General features: G+C 42.2%; 1 protein-coding gene across 5 annotated transcripts in view; it reads right to left on the reverse strand.

The window, feature by feature from the left end:
* Positions 1 to 20529, reverse strand: part of SHROOM3 (shroom family member 3) — a 203375-nt gene that overhangs the window by 6259 nt on the left and 176587 nt on the right. For all 5 annotated transcript variants that reach the window (XM_033214359.1, XM_033214360.1, XM_033214358.1 and 2 more), the window contains 2 exons: positions 19087 to 19237; positions 5755 to 6027 (listed from right to left, as the gene is read on the reverse strand). In XM_033214359.1, the coding sequence (XP_033070250.1) occupies positions 5755 to 6027; positions 19087 to 19237 (424 nt within the window). The remainder of the gene's footprint in view (positions 1 to 5754; positions 6028 to 19086; positions 19238 to 20529) is intronic.

The following is a 20529-nucleotide window of genomic DNA, read 5'->3' on the forward strand; positions in this document are numbered from 1 at the left end:
CTATGCTACAAGGCTATAGTCACCAAAACAGCATGGTATTAGTGTAAAAACAGGCATATAGACCAATGCAACAGAATAGAGAACTCAGAAATATAGCCAAATACTTAACAGCCAACTGATCTTCGACAAAGCAAACAAAAACAAAGGGAAGAAAGGACACCCTATTCAACAAATGGTGCTGGAATAATTGGTAAGCCACATGTAGGTGAATGAAAGTAGATCCTCATCTCTCACCTTAAACAAAACTCTACTCAAGATGGATCAAGGACTTAAATCTAAGACCTAAAACCATAAAAATTCTAGAAGATAACATCAGAAAAAACACTTGTAGACATTGGCTTAGGCAAAGAGTTCATGACTAAGAATCCAAAAGGGAATGCAACAAAAACAGATAAATAGATGGGACTTAATTAAACTAAAGAGCTTTTGCACAGCAAAATACAGCAGAGTAAATAGACAACCTACAGAGTGGGAGAAAATCTTTGCAAGCTGTGTGTCCAACAGAGAACTAATATCCAGAATCTACAAATAAATCAGCAAGAAAAAATCCCATCAAAAAGTGGGCAAAGGACATTAATAGACAATTCTCAAAAGAAGATGGACAAATGGTCAACAAACGTGAAAAACTGCTCAACATCTCTATCAGGGAAATGCAAATCAGAACCACAATGCGATACCACCTTACTCCTACAAGAATGGCCATAATCAGAAATACATGTTGGCATGGAGGTGGTGAAAAGCGAACACTTTTACACTGCTGGTGGGAATGTAATCTGGCACAACCACTATGGAAAACAGTATGGAAATTCGTTAAAGAACTAAAAGTACATCTACCATTTGATCCTGCAATCCCACCCACTACTGGGTATCTATCCAGAGGAAAGAAGTAATTATATGGAAAACACACTTGCACACCCATGTTTATAGCAGCACAATTTGCAACTGCAAAAAAGGGAACTGGCCCAAATGCCCATCAATTAACAAGTGGATAAAGAAAGTGTGGTATGTGTTTATATGTGTGTGTGTATATATAGTATGTGTATATATGTGTATATATACATATATATGTATGTGTATATATATTCTTTATTTTCTTTATTCACTTGTTAATTGATGGGCATTTGGGCCGGTTCCCTTTTTTGCAGTTGCAAATTGTACTGCTATAAACATGGGTGTGCAAGTGTGTTTTCCATATAATTACTTATTTCCTCTGGATACCCAGTAGTGGGATTGCTGGATCAAATGGTAGGTGTACTTTTAGTTCTTTAAGGAATCTCCATACTGTTTTCCATAGAGGTTGTACTCATTTACATTCCCACCAGCAGTGTAAAAGTGTTCACTTTTCACCACATCCATGCTGACATGTATTATTTTTTGATTATGGCCATTCTTGCAGGAGTAAGGTGGTATCACATTGTGGTTTATACACACACACACACACACACACACACACACATCCATGGAATACTACTCAGCCATAAAAAGGAACAAAATAATGGCATTTGCAGCAACCTGGATGGAGTTGGAGACCATTATTCTAAGTGAAGTGACTCGGGAATGGAAAACCAAACATTGTATGTTCTCAGTTTTCAGTGGGCTAAGCTATTGAGGATGCAAAGGCATAAGAAGGGTACAAAGGACTTTGGGGACTCAGTGGGAAGGGTGGGAGGTGGGTGAGGGATAAAAGACTACACATCGGGTACAGTGTACACTGCTTGGGTGATGGATGCACCAAAATCACAGAAATCAACACTAAGAATTTATCAATGTAACAAAACACCACCTGTTCCCCCAAAACCTACTGAAATTTAAAAAAAGTGATTGCAGAAAATTAAAATGAAAATAAATCAAGAAATAAGATCACTTATAAATAGCTTATGTAGAGTTATCAAAGGCTCATGTGTCTTTGCCCTAAATCTCCCTAAACTAGCCTGTCACATCTTACACAATAATGCCTGGGGGAAAAGTGAAGAATTAAGGCTTATTGGCATAAGTTTCCTTTCCCTAAGCAGAAAAACATACCTTAAAAAAAAAAAAAAACCCCGAGGGACTGAATTTGAATGAAGATGCCTTTCAAAGTACCGTAGAGATATAAGTTTAAAAATTGAGAATTTTTTCATCACCTACCTTAAAAAATATATAAAATATTTTAGACATCAGTAATGTATAGAGAATGCCCATCATTCTGTATACCTATCATTAATGGTGCCAAATCTTAATATGAACACTTTTTTCATATTTGCTTCAGATTAAATTTTTTAAGAGATTCAGCTGAAGCCTTGTAGATACTCGTCCCCAATTCTGGTCTTCACTACTCCTCATTGGGTAACTATTTTTCTTCCTTTTCTCATTTCTACTTATAGTTTTAGTTTCTTAACAAAGACCAATCATGATAAAAAACAGTACTGCTGTAGTATTTTTCAGGTGAGCAAACTTACTTGTATTTAAGAGTGGAGGCGTGCATGTAAGTGTTGAATTTAATTCGGTTCTAGAACAATTTATCTTGCCCAAACTAGAAACTTCTCTAGTCTTTCTTATCTCAGATATCTAGAGCATTCATCCAGGTGGCCCAATAGGAAACTTGGAATTATTTTCTGCTCTACCCTTCCCCTCATCTAACATGCCCCTTGCTAATCCAAATTCATTCTGATTTATTCCCTCTTCTCTATCCCCAGGACAATTGTCTACATCAATAGCATAAACCCTCCTTGTCTAGACTATTACAATGGGCCTCCCAACTGTTATTTTAACATCAATCTTGCCCTTCCCCAGGCTGACGAAGTCACGAAGTTAGTTCATGACTTCCTGACCTACAGGCTGAAGTCTAAAGTCTAGGGTATGACTGCGGTAAGGTCTTTGTGATGATTTTCTGTGCTGGATATTGTGTCTGCCTCTCCAGGTCCACTCTCCTCTGCCCTGTGCTGAGGGAATCTGAACTCTAGGGGCTGCATCCACTGGGCTCCCTTGCTGTCTGGATTTGACCACGGGGAGTGATGGAAAAGAGACTGGAGAGTGCAAAAAGCAATTGTGGCATGTATCCCTGGCTGCCTCTGTGCCAGGCTTTGAGTTAGTGGCAGTTGCATTCTTTCACCAGGGCCTCAGTGCTGTGGGGCAGCTACAGCTATGGTTCTGATCAGGGCTCCCTTCCCCTTGCTCCTTCAGGAAGAGGCCGATAATGCTTTGCTGCTGATGCTAGCTCTGGGTGAGAGGCAAGGGGAGGAGCCCTCATTACCCTTTCCTGGTTTCCCCCTTAATCCTTCCCACACCTTCTTTGAACTTTCTTCTTTATCCCTTTTGATAGAGCCATGTACTTTCTGTCGGTTTCTAATATTCCTATAGCTCACTTTTTTTTTTTTTCCGGAGACTGTCTTGCTCTGTCATCTAGGCTGGAGTGCAGTGGTGTGATTTTGGCTTACTGCAACCTCCGCTTCCCAGGTTCAAGCAATTCTCCTGCCTCAGCCTCCTAAGTAGCTAGGATTACAGGCACACGCTACCACACCCAGCTAATTTTTGTATTTTTAGTACAGACAGGGTTTTGCCATGTTGGCCAGGCTGGTCTCAAACTCCTGACCTCGTGATCTGCCCGCCTTGGCCTCCCAAAGTGCTGGGATTACAGGTGTGAGCCACTGCGCCCAGCCTTAGCTCACTATTTTAAAAAACAAACCAACGAAGCAATCACTGTATGTTCTAGACATACCAAACCACATGCAAATCAATTCTTAAATGGCATCTCTTTCTTGACTTTATCCATGGTATTTCTTCTAAATGGTGAGGTCCTTCCCCTCTCAGTCCTCTTAGAATTAAGAGGTTCTTCTAAACTGTATTCATGTGCCAGTGTGTGAAGTCCTTCCTGCCTTACACTCCCCCAACTGAGAAGTGTTTGGTGGCTGTTTCTCACTATGCTCAGCACCAGGACACAATTGCTCCTGCATACTGCTTTCCTCCATAACTTGTGAGTTCCTGGAGAGCAGGGCCGGTGTCTTAGTCAGCATTTGTCCCCAGCAGACACAGCACCTTATATTTGACCGGCTACTGTTAGCTGTTTGCTGAGTGGAAGAAAGGAGGAAAGGACACACTTCTGAGTTAGGTAGTATCAGACAATTTCTAGATAAGGAAGCTGACTCAGCACATTGACATGAGGTAGATGCTGAGAGTGGTGCTGCAGAGTTCCTAAATGCTGAGTCACTTTCCTAAATGATTAGGATCCAGACTTTTTCTAATCCTTTTAAAATCTATTTGAAAAAGGACATCTTTCCTTTTAATGCAATATATTAGAAACTATTGGAGAATCCATGAGAGCAATGAAAAAGCAAGATGGTATGGTAGGCTGGATGCGGTGGCTCATGCCTGCAATCCCAGCACTTTGCGAGGCCAAGGTGGGTGGATCACCTGAGGTCAGGAGCTCAAGCCTGGCCAATATTGCAAAACCCCATCTCTACTAAAAATAGAAAAATTAGCTGGGCATGGTGGTGCGCGCCTGTAATATTAGCTACTTGGGAGGCTGAGGCATGACAATGGCATGAACCCGGGAGCCAGAGGTTGTAGTGAGCTTAGACTGTGCCACTGCACTCAAGCCTGGGTGACAGAGTGAGACTCCATCTCAAAAATAACAAAAAAAGAAAAAGATGGTAGCATAGACAAGAAAAGGAGCCCCTCTTCATGGCTGGAGTACTTTCCGTCTTCTAGCATGTATGTACACACACACTCACAGTGTGCACATATATATAAGATAATTGTGTCTACTGTTTGTTGTTCAGTATCAGGAGGGTAGGATCTGTCTTCTTTGCTCACAAATGTATCCCAGTTGTGCCTAGACCACTAAGTGACACACACGAGACCTCCATTAACTATTTGCTGTACAGATGAGTAGACGAAGAATGCTCTGTAGCTCTGGAATTCTGTTCGATGTAGTGATACAACTTGGGGTCTGCAGTAGGACTCCTATCCTAGCTCCCTCACTGGGCTGCTGTGAGGATTCCATGAGGCTGCGCATAAGCTCACAGTGCCTGACAGGTGGAAGGTCTTGGTGAACTGTCTCCAGCGGGGTCAGCACTGTTACCTGTCCCCCTGTACCCTTCCTTCAAGGAGGGGGTGCAGTGGAGACACCCCAGTGCATCCTCATTGAGTGCCTGTGGCCTCTCCTGTAAGATGCCCTGGAGCCTTGAGCCTGTGTTCCTGCCCCCTCCCTGTTTCAATGTACTCATCATGTTTTTATCTTTTTTGGAAAGAAAGGAAGGAAGACAGTTGGGAGGAAAGAAACTCTGGTGCCTGTGGTTTTTACTTTCCCAAGAATTCCGTGAACCTTAAGTGTCAGCATTACATCTTTTTTTTTGCAGGTGGTCACCCAGGCTGGAGTGCAGTGGTGCAATCTTGGCTCACTGCAACCTCTGCTTCCCAGGTTCAAGTGATTCTCCTGCCTCAGCCTCCTGAGTAGCTGGGATGACGAGCATGCACCACGGTGCCTGGCTAATTTTTTTATTTTTAGTAGAGACGGGGTTTCATCATGTTGGTTCACCATGTTGGCTAGGGCTGCCTTGGGCTCCCAAAATGCTGGAATTACAGGTATAAGCCACCACACCCAGCCAGCATTATATCTTGACACAGAAAATGCCTTCTCTGTTTCTTGGTTACCTATATATGTATTCTCTCCCTGCCCCAAACCTTCCTGAGAGAAAGGATGGCATCTAATGGCACCTCTCTATGTATGTGGACTCTAAGGGAGAACCTGTTGAACTGCATCACGAGGCCACCTACCCTTTCTTCATTACTGGCATCTTCACCAAGGCCGCTAAGGACATTCTCAACACGGGCTAGACGCCCTGAGAGGGAGAGCAGCAGGTTGACCACCTTGTCCAAATCCCCTATGAACATCCTATACTTGTCAAACTCATTGGGCTTGCAGAGCTCGCTGATCAGAGCCTCCACCTCTTCTCCCAGGGCGTTGTTGAGCTTGATGTCCATGAGCAGGCTCCCCTTCGCCTCCTGGAGGGTCTCCAGCTTGTGGGTGAGGCTTCCAATGAGCTCAGCCTGAAATGACAGATGAGACCACAAAGATCAGCCAACAGGAGGTGCCAGTGGAAGCAGGAGTCACCTCTCCCAGCCGCCTTCTGTCGTCTTCAAGGCTCGGCTGAATACCCTCCCCCTCCTCTATATGGAGTGTCCCCCAATATTATGCCATAATAACCTTCTTTCCCTAAGGGTCTACCATTGTTTTTCTCTAAACCTCATATGCCAACACTTGATTACACACAACCTTGTAAGGTTCTCCCTTGTGTCATGCTATATATAGCTCTGCCTTCTAACTGGTTTCTTAACTATTCTTTTTTTTTTTTTTTTTTTTTTTTTTGAGATGGAGTTTTGCTGTTGTCACCCAGACTGGAGTGCAATGGTACAATCTTGGCTCACTGCAACCTCTGCCTCCTGGGTTCAAGCAATTCTCCTGCCTCAGCCTCCCAAATAGCTAGGATTACAGGCGCCAGCCACCATGCCTGGCTAATTTGTGTATTTTTAGTAGAGATGGGTTTCATAATGTTGGCCAGGCTGGTCTTGAACTCCTGACCTCAAGTGATCCACCCACCTCGGCTTCTCAAAGTGCTGGGATTATAGGCGTAAGCCACCGTGCCTGGCCAACTACTCATTTTTAAAAGTCCTTTTAAGACATGTTCTCATTTGATCCTCATGACAATACCATGGGTAAGTAGGCAGGTAGAGTAAACAGTACTCTTATTTTACAAATACAGAGGCCAAGGGTCAGAGGAATTAAGGGATTCGCCTAAGGTCTTAGAGTTGAGTTGAATATTAACTGTAGCTACCATTTGTAGAGCAGTTGATATGCGCCATACATATGGAGAAATTCTACATTGATTATGTTACTTAGTCTTCCCAGCAATCTTATAGTAGATACTGTTTTATCTACCTATAACAAGGGAGGAAACAAAGATGGCTTAATGGTGCACACGTACCATCAGGTAGGGCTGCCGTGAACTCAAGTCAGCCTCACTTTAGGGGCCACCCATGTATAATCATTAGAAATGGACACCAAGACCTTTATCAGAAAATCAACTCCTTGTTCTACCTCCCCTGTCTCCAGTTATCAGAGCTCTGCAATTTGACACCTTAATCACATATTTTCATACTTATAAAACACTGAGGCAAATACCCAATATATTTAACTGAAGGAAGTAAATGTCTTAGTGGCTTCTAGTTTGAATTCATTTTTTTTTTTTTTGAGGTGGAGTCTTGCTCTGTCGCCCAGGCTGGAGTGCAGTGGCCGGATCTCAGCTCACTCCAAGCTCCGCCTCCCGGGTTCCCGTCATTCTCCTGCCTCAGCCTCCCAAGTAGCTGGGACTACAGGCGCCCGCCACCTCGCCCGGCTAGTTTTTTGTATTTTTAGTAGAGACGGGGTTTCACTGTGTTCGCCAGGATGGTCTCGATCTCCTGACCTTGTGATCCGCCCGTCTCGGCCTCCCAAAGTGCTGGGATTACAGGCTTGAGCCACCACGCCCGGCCTGAATTCATTTATATTAAGTGTCTACTGCTTCTTTTGCAAAACAGAAATTAAACTACACGGTTTTTGTAATTAGTCTCTCATTTTTCTCTTAGCCTAAAATAGCTAGATGGAAAGAAGACAATCTTTTTTAGTTAAAACTTAACTTTTTTAACTGCTAAAAAGGTCCCAGCTCAAAAATTATCTGTATGTACACACACACACATACTATATATATATATATATATATATTTAAAATCAGTGTGTGTATATATACACACACACCCCAAACTGGCTTCAACTGGAAACTTGGTTAAACATAAAGGTTACAACTTCTATGTTGGAAGTATATGCTCATTTTAAAGGAATAATAAATAAATAAATAAAATAGGAAAAACCTATTTTTGACCAACAGAATTGAAGGGTACTGACAACTTGTGTACTATTTCAATATCAGCACCAGAGAAGGTCCATTAAGAATGTAATCACAATGACTAGGGAAATATTTATTTCTCCACAATCTGCCCATCTTGGAGTTGGAGCATCAGAGGTACTTCACAAGTGAGTGAGGTTCATAATGTCCTTGAAATGTCTAAGTTCTGGCTTTAATGGTGACATCTTGTTGTTTTCTCAATCTGCCTAATCCTAGAGGCTGCAGGTGGCTAAAAAATTCACATCCAGGCCAGGTGCAGTGGCTCACGCCTATAATCCCAGCACTTTGGGAGGCCGAGGTGGGCGGATCACCTGAGGTCAGGAGTTTGAGACCAACCTGGCCAACATGGTGAAACCCCATCTCTACTGAAAAAAATACAAAAATTAGCTGGGTGTGATGGTGGGCATCTGTAATCCCAGCTACTAGAAGGCTGAGGCAGGAGAATCGCTTGAACCGAGAGGTGGAGTTTGCAGTGAGCCTAGATCTCACCACTGCACTCCAGCCTGGGCGACAGAACGAGACTCTGTCTCTAAATCAATCAATCAATCAATCCATATCTGCTGCACCATCTCATCACAGGTTATAATCTTTGGTTTTCCTCAAGCTGTTAAAATTGCTTAATATTAATTATTTAAGTTTTCTTATCTTCTCCTGGAAAAATTTCATTTTTCAAAAAAGCAATTCTGGCTGGAAGCTATGAAATTTACCTGCAAGATAACATGTTATGTACCTCCAGCAAAATGCCTGGCAGGGTGTGATGATCTTTCACTCATATAGAGAAGATGGCAAGGATACTGAAATGCAAAGTAACAGGAAAAATAAACACTGCATGCTGTTGTTACCTCCCAGCATTCCTGCTGGACTGGGTTAAGACAAGTCAAATGTCATCATTCCTGTTTTTCAGATAGATGAGAGAGAATGTCATCTACATGAAGTCAGCCCAGGAATTTTTAACTTGTAGGGTACATTTCCTAGGCTTGTAGCTCTAGATGTTACTGGAAGACACTTAAAGACAACCGGGTTATACCAAATTGAAAGAGATAGTTATCAGGGCAAAACATTCTTATCACTCCACCCTCAGGAAAAGGCCTTCGGCTCATTCCAATTTCAGGCGTCCATTTCAACCTCATGTCCTGAGAAGCAGAATTTCTAGAATGTCTAGAAAATGCTTTTTAAAAACTAAATAGTGGAAAGAAACAAGGTGGTTTTTTTCAGCCTGTTTTTCATTATTTCTATTAATGACTTTTTTGGAAACTAGTAGTATGTGTTGTCATTTCTGGAAGGAACTAAAACACTTATTAAACTATTATTTCATGTGGCCTCATTGTATTTAAAACTCCTCCTGTGGCTCTCAGAGGCTGTTTTTGGTTTGTTTTGTTTTGTTTGAGATGGAGTTTCGCTCTTGTTGCCCAGGCTAGAGTGCAATGGCGCGATCTTGGCTCACTGCAACCTTCGCCTCCCGGGTGCAAGTGATTCTCCTGCCTCAGCCTCCCGAGTAGCTGGGATTACTGGCGCCCGCTACCATGCCCGGCTAATTTTGTACTTTTAGTAGAGATGGCGTTTCACCATGTTGGTCAGTCTGGTCTCGAACTCCTGACCTCAGGTTATTCACCTGCCTTGGTCTCCCAAAGTGCTGGGATTACAGGTGAAAGCCACCACACCCAGCCAGAGGCTGGTATTTTAAAGGATGTGTGTGATGCTTATCAATTTGCAAGTGGGCAGAAACGAAAGATAAGTAGTTTGCTCTTACATGTGGGGGTGAGTGATGAGAGGAGAGAACTCTTCCTTTCAAATTTGCTGCTGAACTCAGCTCAAAAGCTCTCTCGGGCACTTAAGCAGATCAGCAACACTGCAGGCGTGGCCCTGAGGTGAGCATGGTTCAGTGGACTGGAAGAGTCAAAATAACTTGACCCAGCTGAACTGCAATCAGGCTTCAGACACAGCTGTCCAACCTACCTCATCTTTCCTTCCCAGACCCTGTTTTGGTTTTCAGAGACATCAGTGCTGGGCAGAACCATAAATAAATCTGTCACAGGAGCATGTGTGTACCTCAGGCTTCATGGTACAAGAAAGAACAGAATGAGATGAAAATGTATAGAAGTGACACAGGGAGGCTTCTGTGGAAAGAACCAATATACATTTTGTGGCATTCTGATTTTGGAAAGTTATTAATATTTGCTGGACTATAATGTGGTATCTCACAGCTCAGCCATAGATGCTAAGGCCAGAATTACTGAGTGGTCACATCAGTCACTCCTGGCTGAATGTTCCTCAGGTAGGTGGCATTTGAATTTTTTTAAAACCCTAACAAGCCCCTTAAAATATGAGAATTTGAATTTAAAAATGCAGTTAAGAGGAATTTGAGAAACTGACAGCTGCAAGGGAAAGCTGGCTGTACTAAATAGCCATTTCTTTGCCAGGCAGATCTCTTCCAAAAAACCTACCAATTTCTATCAGAATAACTCACCTGGGGAGGGAGAAGAGGTGTGTTTTGTTTTAAATAACACACTAGTCTCTCAGGAGCTACTTAATTTGTAAAATCATTTATCCACTTCTCATCTGGCATAAACTGTTAGCTCACCCTGTGTGAGATGCTATTTATAAGAATTCTTCCTCCAAACATAGCTTCGCAGACCCTTCCTCCCACCTCATCCTCTGCAGAAACATCCTGCTGGACCCTTCCCCACTTCCTGCCTGCGGCAGGATGAACAGTGGACAAGGAGGCAGGAGGATCTGACATAAAATTCCGCATCAGGCAAGTCACTTGACCTTTTGTGTCTCAGTTATCCACAGAAGAAGAAAATAACGCCTGCTGAAAACTAATAATAATGTCTAATCATTCAACTCTTTCTCTGTGCCAGACACCATTTAAGTGTTTCACTATTCAATTACTACTTGCAACAACCCGGTGAGAGAGGCATTATTATTATCCCCATTTACTGATGAGGAAAGTGAGGAGGATAGAGGTTATTTAACTTGTTCAAGGTCACACAGCTGGTAAGTCACAGAGCCAGGCTTAAACGCAGATCATCTGGCTTTCATCACTATACATCTGGCTTTCACCACTATATTAAAATAGCTCATAAGAATACTATGAGGCTCACACGAGGCTGGTGGAAATCGCAACATACGATATTAGTTTCAAAAGAAGTCATAATAGAAATAAAACCATGAGGATAAAAAGAAAAGCCTTCTTTCCACTATTGAGTTTTTAAAAAGCATTTTCTAGAAATTCGACTTTTCGCGACATGAATGTTGAAATGGATGCCAGAAGTTTGAAGAGTTGAAGGCTGACGCAATCACTTTGGAAAATATGACATAAAGTATTATACACATTCTAATTATTTGTTGTGCAGTCGTAAGATTAGACAACAATTTGAAGATGACACACCACTCATATTAGATAGATGTCTGTAGGGGGAATACTCCTTCCCCTGACAAGACCACGTCGCCAATAACATCACTCTACGCACACAGTTGGCCTCTGTGTGTCTCTGTCTTAAGAGTAATTCGGGACTACTAGCCAAGTGGTTGGGACTTAGGAATAGAGTGGAATTCAGCTTAGCTTATAAAAACTAGGACTAGATAAAGCTATTTCTACCATATAGGCTTTGCTGGTATCTTTCTTTCTTTAGTCTTAAAAGGAAGGATGCAGGCTGCAGCAGCCATTTCTGCTTTCTTTAGCTGAATTTCACCCTCAGTGAGGCAGGGGCAGTTTCTGTCCTAGTGACAACAACTGGATCAAAGCTCCATCCCATGTTGTGTAACCTCATTAAAGCAGAAGGATCACAGGGACCTGGCTGCCATTTCAGATGTTCTCCAGCACATTCTCTATCAACAATGGTTCTTTACCATTTCATCTCAGGAAGGCTTATGGCCAGAAAGCCACCCAATCTACTCAGTATGGTCTCTTCGTTGCAGTTAGCAGGGATCTTTGATAACCCACTAGAAACAATACTAAATCTCTTCAAATTTAACTAAATTTATCATCTCCTCTCCCCCAAATGGCCTCCCACTTTTCCGTTTGAGTTCTGACAGCTAGGCCTGGGGCTTGCGAGTCATCCTTGACTCTTCTCTTTCCCATTTTCCGCATCTAATCCGTCACTAGGTTCTGCCCATCTTACTCCTACTTTTTTATTAATGGCCCTCTTTCTCACTGATCCTACTGCACTGTCCCTGAGACCCATATCACTACTTTCCCAGAGGGCTATGAGACCCCACGTCCACCCTCCTCTTGTCCGACTCCACACGCAGCTGCCAGAGTGACTTCTCTAAAATGTCTCTCTGTCACAAACCCTGGGGTTGTGGGGGCCAAGACAGCAGCACCAGCCCACTGCAGCCCTTCCTACTTATCACAATTAAAATCTCTAGATTCTGAAGAGGACTCTGAAAGGTTCACCATAGCAGTGATGGGGGAAGGCAGTCAGGCCTGAAGTGCAACCCATAATGGGGGTGAGTGAGTTTCCTGTTTTCTGTCCTTGATTTTGTAGCTCTGACCCAAGGACAGGCCCAGTGCAGAGCTGCTCAGAGGCTACCGTAGCAAAAACCCTGCCTTTAAAGCCAGAGGTCTAGGAAAGGGGCCTCTGTGAGCTAGAGTGTGGAGGAAATCCTGTCCTTTTCCAACCTGCTCTCTTTTCTCCCAGCTCTGTCCCCAAGGGTGGCTGTACTCAGAGATGCATTGCACAGCGGGGCACAGGTTCTCGAACCCCAAGAGAAAACTCTTCCCTCTGGCCAGAGGAACTGGGAAAATGAGACCCTGTTGTCCAAAGAGTGTAAGGAGAATCCCCATTATCTTTCCCTCTTTTCCAGTGAGGGTGGTCCTGGTCATGCAGAACTGCACAGCAGCACAGAACACCAGGGGAGCCTCTCTGTCCAGCCAGAGAGTGTGGGGCTAACACTGGACAGGAAAGAGCTGAGAAAGAAGATGCCCTCATTTTGTGCAGGAGCAGACACAAGTCCTCGGCACACCTTCAGTCTACACGTTTGTGGTTGTAGCCACAGCAGCACAGCAAAAGCTTTGAGAAATGACACTCGAGTCTCAGACTAACCTCTGCAAGAGGCACACGTGGGACAGACTGGTACAATATAGCAATGGCCCTGAAAATGGAACTGACATTGGAACTACCACCCAAGGGTAACACAGAACCTGCGGGCTAAACCTAACTAGGTTGACTGCCTCCTAAAACTAAAGCATCACAAAAAGAAATTCTCTAAAGGATTCTAACAGAACTCAGCCTCACAGCATAGTATTCAAAATGTTCAAAATACAATACAAAAATTGCCCAGTATACAAAAAACCAGTGAAATGGTGACCAATTCTCAGGGGAAAAGGCAATGAACAGATGCTAATGCTGAGATAACCCAGATGTTGGGATTGCCAAATGTTGCCCAGGCTGGAGCTCAGTGGCGTAATCACAGCTCACTGCAGCCTCGACCCTCCAGGTTCAGGTGATCCTCCCACCTCAGCATCCCAGGTAGCTGGGATTACAGGCACATACCACCACCCCTGGCTAATTTTTTCTTTTCTTTTTTTTTTTTGTAGAGACGGGGGTCTCACCATGTTGGCCAGGCTGGTCTCGAACTCTTAGACTCAAGGGATCTGCCTGCCTCGGCCACCCTAAGTGCTGGGTTACAGGCATGAGCCACTGTGCCCAGACTCTATAAAAGTCTTTAAAACAACTTTGAAAAGAGAGACGTTCTCAGCAAAGAAATAGAAACTATTTTTTAAATGTAAATTTTAGAACTGAAAACTATAATATTTGAAATTAAAAAAAAAAATAACTGGCAGAATGGAGATAGGAAAGTCAGTGAACTTGAAAACAGACCAATAGAAATTATCCAATCTGAAGGACTGAAAGAAAACAGATTAAAAAAAAAAAAATGAACGGAGCTTGTGGGACAATATGAACCGTCATCGAAATACTGTGTCACTACTCACTAAAGTCCTGGAGGGAGAAGGGAAAGAGATTAATGCATTAAGAATATTTGAAGACAGAATGGCTGAAAACTTCCAGAATTTTGTGAAAGACATAAATTTACAGAATCAAGAGGCTCAGCAAACCCCAAATACGATCAACTGAAAACTAAGTCCGTCCACATCATAATCAAAATGCTAAAGACTAAAGAGAGTGGCCAGAGGAAAATAATACATTGAATACAGGAGGAGCCAATATTTAAAGGACTGTGCATTTTTCATTAGAAACCATGGAAGCAAGAGGAAAGTGAACATTTGTTAAGTACTGAAAGAAAAGAGTCAACCCAGAATTCCACATCCAGCGAAAATGCCCTTCAAGGGTGACAGCAGAATAAAGACATTCCTAGATGGAGAAAACTAAAAGAATGTGTTATCAGCAGACCTATTCTAAAATAAATACTGAAAGGAAGACAGACCAGAGGGAGAGCTGGAACTTCAGGAATGAAGGAAAAGCAGCAGGAATGGGCAGCTGAGAACCAGTGATCTCCTGAGAAAAGCTGACTCAGAGGAACAACAGATTCCTTTTGCCTTTTGAAACATTCCTCTAAGTTTCTGAAGCCAAAGTCTGTTGGCCTTCAGAATAGGGAATCATGTGATCGGTTTAAGTAGAATTTTGCTTAATAATAAGGCAGGCTTTAGCCAAAAGATTGACAGCTCTGATTATTTATACTGTCTTTAGTTTTATGTATATCAGAAGTTCAGACAATGAAAGCTTCATATTTTAACTGATACTTACATTTACTTGGAATATTATTATTCATCATCTAGGATATATAAATAGAAATATCAAAGTAAAACTAAAGTGTTATTTTTAATTTATAAAATAGTTATTAGTAAACCAAGACTCTAGTTCCTAGCCTAGATATATGTCTTAGGTTATTAATAACTTTAAATAACAAATTATTACTTTGCAAAAGTTGGTCAAAGGCTACATTCTACCTCAAAATAATATTGGAGAATGGATATTGATCAAGTTTCATTTTTCTAAACCATCATTAGAAAAGCTTTTTGTATTTCAGGAAGAAAACTGCATTTTGCTGAATATATTAACATGTTTTCAACAACATCACTTATTTAAAACTTTGTGTTTCCAAACCAGATATGTAAATGTAAGTGATACTGATGAAAATTCAATTACACATTTATAAACTACAAGTTTATACTTGTAGTATTACAACAAACTAAATCTCAAAGCGTTCTCCATTGTCATATGATAAAATCTGAACTTCAGCATTTCACACAAAGCCCTACATGACCTTATGACCTGCTGGCTCTTGTAAACCCTTCCAGCCTCATCTCGTACTGTTTGTGGCCCTCCTTTGTTATTTTCTAAATTTGGTAATTTTTTTTTTTTTTTTTTTTGAGACAGGGTCTCACTCTGTCACTGAGGCTGGACTGGAGTGGCACAATCTTGGTTCACTGCAGCCTCTGCCTGATGGGCTCAAGCAATTCTCCCCTCAGCCTCCCACGTAGCTGGGACCATAGGTGTATGCCACCATGCTCAGCTAGTTTTTTAATTTTTTTTTTTTTTTTTTTTGAGATGGAGTCTCCCTCTGTCACCAGGCTGGAGTGCAGTGGCATGATCTCAGCTCACTGCAACCTCTGCCTCCTGGATTCAAGCAATTTTTCTGCCTTAGCCTTCCGAGTAGCTGGGATTACAGGCATGCACCAACACACCTGGCTAATTTTTTATATTTTTGGTAGAGACAGGGTTTCACTATATTGCTCAGGCTGGTCTTTAACTCCTGGGCTCCAGAAATCCTCCTGCCTTGGCCTCCCAAAGTGTTGGGATTACAGGCATGAGCCACTATGCCTGGCCTAAATTTGGTGATTTTTTATTTAATCATGAGCCCTTGTTACATTCCAAAATATCAAACTACTTGAAGCACCCTTCTTTACCATACACATTCTATGCTTTTTTGTATCTTTCAGTTTCTCCCTACGCTTCTCCTTTTGTCTCAAATGCCCTTTTTCTTCTGACTCCTGTCGATACATTCTTCAATGCTGATCTCAGGTTTTATCTTCCTGGAGGAGGTAAAACCTGACTGTACTCTCTTGAGTTAGGAACTGCTCCCTTGGGCTCCCCCAGCATAGTCCATGTGTCTGTCAGAAGATCAATAATGTAGTACTAAAATAATCCACCTCCCTAGACAGTCCAGAGTTCCAGGAGAACAGACACAGTGTCTTATTCATGTTTGTATGCCCAAGGCAGAGCACAGTGTCTGAAACAGAGAAGGCGTGTTCTCACGAAGTGTTTATGAGCCTAACATTTTACACTCACAAAGTGATGCAAACCCTCAGGCCACTTGCAGCCCTAGAAGACAGGACTGAAAGAAGAATGAACCAAAGGAAATTCTAACTGGACATGGAGGCCTCATTAACTAAATAGCCTTTTCTCATCTTTCTTTCTCCCTGAAGAGCCAGATAAGCCCACGGGGCAAGTGAGTATCATCCCCCTGGTGCTGTGGGCAACATCTTCCACAGTGAAGAGAGGAAACAAATGTGAGCTGTTTTTCCTTATAAGAGTCTGATTTAGGAAAGTGCCTAGCCTTGTTGGCAATAAGGCACCTTCTCACTGAACATCTTAACATGAAAGATATCAGATGCCATCAACATTTGCATACTTACATGACATTGCCTTTAACACTTCTCTAATAACATATGATATGCTCTTACACCCTGCAGCTTAAAAAGCACATTAATATCCATCAGTTAATTTGACCCCACAACTATTATGTGAGAGATCATTACCACTTCCATTTTACAAAGAAAAAGGGGTCAAGAAAAGTCAAGCTAGTTGCTTAACTTCCAGATTTTTTTTTTCTTCTCAATTCTAATCCCATGATGTCCCATCCAAGTACTAACCAGGCCCGACCCTGGTCACCTTCTGAGATCAGATGTGTTCAGGATAGCAAGGCCATAGACTCTAATCCTACAATCTTTCTACAGTGGCCTTCTGGATATTTTTCTTCAGTTAAATGGTAAAATTCAACTTGGGAGTTTTGCACTTTATAACGTCATGAAACAAATGTTTATTGAGCACGTGCTAGGTGCCAGGCCCTGGTTATGTGGCTGTGACATTTCCTCTCCCTAGGATCCCTTTCACCCTGAGTGAGGTTTTGTCTTCCTAAGCCCGTGACTCCCCAAAAAGGCATTCCAAATGACTCGAAACTCCTCAGTCCTCAAGTCACAGACACTGCTGTTCTCATATTTTTGGTTTAAAATGGGTTTTAACTGGTTTTAATCTCAAACTCTAGCTCTGGTTAGTTATACCCAGAGAACCTCCAGTTTAGCTCAGTTCCCAGGGCGGCAAGGTTTAAAGGCAGATGACCTGGGAGCAATTTTTAGCAAGCTTTAGGGTCAGAAACACATAAGGTTAGATCTGACTTTAGCATCTATTAACTGTGTGACCCCAGCTCTCTAATTCTGATTAGCATAAAATGTGGCAGTACAAGTGTCAGAGGAGTTTTGTGCAAATAAGATAGTACAGCATTGTGTTGAAAAGAAAACCAAACACATAGCCCGCACTTGGAATGAAATACATGCTACCTATTTCCCGTGAGGATGAATTAATTATCTCTTTCTTCATATTCTCAATCTAAAAATACTTTTTGCCATATAATGCTTAGTGTGAGGGGGTGATAATTGAAAGTGATGGGAAAACAGTTAATTGGGTACACATGGACATAAATATGGGAACAACAGACACTGGGGAATAAAAGAAGGGGGAGGAAGGAAAAGGGACAAAGGACATGGATACTATGCTCACTACCTGGATGATGCATAATCATACAGCAAGCCTCAGGATCATGCAATATACCTTTGTAACAAACCTGCCTATGCCCCCGATTCTAAAAAGTTAGAAAAAAAAAAAAAACACTTAAGATAGGGAGGAAAAGCCATGAGTATTTGCCACACTGCAACTGTCAAGCAGGTATGCCCACAGGCAGAAAACAAAAAAATTGTGTAAAACGTTCAGTTAAAGATTCCATGGCAACCTGGTACATGTAAGGGTGTATACATAGCTCTCTCTTTGGGATAAATATAGACAAACCAAAGGCCAAGTGGTCTTATTTGCAATCAGGGGACCCGTTAAATGAAGTGCTTAGCTGTGGGACAGGTATATATCAGGGGTATACAATGACAAGTCTGTACATAGGAAAACTTTGGGCTAGCAGGGAACTTGCTACTACAATGGTTGCATCAGCATGTTAGCCATGAGCCAGAGGTGCTGCAAAGATCCCTCCTGTCCAATTACCCTCTGCTCCTCGGGTCTGTATCCTGTGGTTTCATTCCAACAGACAAGACAGCGTGGGACACATTGTAGAGCAAATGAAATAAAATCACCCTAGAAAGTTTCTCCTGGAATCAGGATCACTGAAAACCACTTACATTCCAGGCTCAGAAAGAAGCAAGCAAGCTTTCCTTTGCAGCACCCATGCCCGAGCTGCATAGAGAGCTACAAGCACAACAGAAGGCAGCCCCTCTGGTGCTATAGAGAAAGTGGAATGGCGAGAACTTTCTCCCCTGCAGACACAGCCCAGTTTAGATCTCCATGGCATGTGGGAAGACAGCAGCAGCATCACGGTCATTTTTTAAGTGTCTAACATTTGAAATCTCTGTAGGAGTATCAAATGCTAACTACTAGATTCCAGCACTGCACTTTCAAGCTATTCACTGAAGTCCTGCAAAGAGGGCTGGGGAAGATATAAATGTTAATATTACTTTTTCTCAGAAGTGTCATTTGACAATTGGCCTCCTTCCCTAAAAAAGTTTCTAGATTTTTACATTTTCCTTTTGACCATGAAACATGAAAATTACAGACACCGTTGGCACTGGCCAAACAGCAGCTGAGAGCAGTGTCAGGGTCCTGGTGCTGGATTAGGAGGCTAGGTACTTGGGTTCAAGTCCTGGCTATGAGACTTCTAAGAAATAATCCCTTTAAGTTTCACTTCTGTTATTTGTAAAAATGAAAAGGACAGTAGCTTCCCTGCCCTGCCTACTCACAGAAAAGCTAAGAGGAAATTGGTTAAAGTGCCATGTAAATCCAAAGTCTAATGATTTTGGTGCAATTTGGTGATGCGAAGGTCCTTTCCCCACCTGCCTCAAGAGGCTCAGTCACCACGCTGATTACATGGACTTTGTCGATTTTTCTGGGGAAAGCAGAACAAGGGCATCCCATTCTTTATTTACCTTCTTTTCGTTGACATCTGCCTGTTCCTCTTCCTCATTCACTTCTGCTGGCATCTCTTTGATTTTGTTCAGCAGCTCAGCCTTGGGAGCAGACACGCTGTAGTAGGCAGGGCAGTTGACCAACATGCTCACTGCTTCCTTGTCTTCATTCCTGGGCCAGAAAGAGCACAAAGTACAGCCACACAGAGCATGTCAGAGGCTTTGTTTCACTATAGACGTCAGCCCATTCAGAAGCGCGTGACAATTCTATTTAATTTCTTTCCCAGAAATTAGGATAAACTAGTAACTGTTAACTAATGAGTGATTACTATGTACAGGCCTGTTGAAGCCAGGCAAACCTCTCTGCTTTTGTGATTCATATAAGAACGATACTGACTCGTTATCTCAGAGAAAGGCAGTGTGGAACCATGACTCAATCAATGTGAAAGTATTTTCAAGGTGCTGCACAAACCTCAGGTTTTAGGTCAATTATTTCCTATACTCCTTTGGTTACATGTTATCTTTCCAGTGCCTACTATGTATTGTTGCTTGAACACACAAAAATTTTCCTTCTCAAGTATGCCTGCTATCCCATATAAGCCTGGGAAATCTGCAGTTCGCTGGTCCGCAGTGAACTAATACAAGATATAAAATCTACTCATTGATAATATAATAGGGATGTTTTAAGGCTGAAGAAAAAACTCAGAATTGAGAAACCTGCTATCTAGTGTTCTCTGTTTTACCACATTTGAGTTGCCTTTCAGCCTATAATTCATATTCTACCCACTGAATAAATGACTCTAGGGAAGTAAGATTCTCTTGGAGAGGAACTTTATTCAATCTTGTGATATTATTTAACATCTAGCCCATCATTTTACTATGAAATAAGGAACCACACACAAAAAAATCATCTTTACTAGTTTCCTGCTTGATAACTGTCCCAGTAAGCAACAATGACCACATTTAATCCAGTTAATTGAAAGACAGGGAAAAGATTTTCTGATACATTTTTGTTTTCAGATATGTCCACTGCATTACAAATGGGATTCTCTGGCATCTGACAAACCCTCACAATGGCTACTGGCCATCTCACGCCCAACAGGACACTGCTTATTTCCACCAGGAGATGGCGCATGCCTTTTATTTATTTATTTATTTTTTAAATCCCCAGGAAGGTCGCAGTGCTGCAAAAGCTACATGACCATTCTGCTTCTAAACTGATGGAGCAAACATGTATTTTCAGTGGTAATGCTAGGAAATACTTTGCTAAGGATGTTACTTTGGTCCTTCTACAGCCAGTGGTCAGAGAACAGAATGACCATACTGCAACCACCCATGGCGAACTGGCTGGCACACCCACAAAAATCCTATCTTTGGGGTCCCCATAGTACCCAGTGGATTGCTTTGCACATTGCAGGTGCTCAGTATGAGTTTGCTAAAGACATGACCCTGGATAAATCACTT

This window comes from Trachypithecus francoisi, unplaced genomic scaffold, assembly GCF_009764315.1.
Source record: "Trachypithecus francoisi isolate TF-2019V2 unplaced genomic scaffold, Tfra_2.0 Lachesis_group1, whole genome shotgun sequence".
Classification (NCBI taxonomy): Eukaryota; Metazoa; Chordata; class Mammalia; order Primates; family Cercopithecidae; genus Trachypithecus; species Trachypithecus francoisi.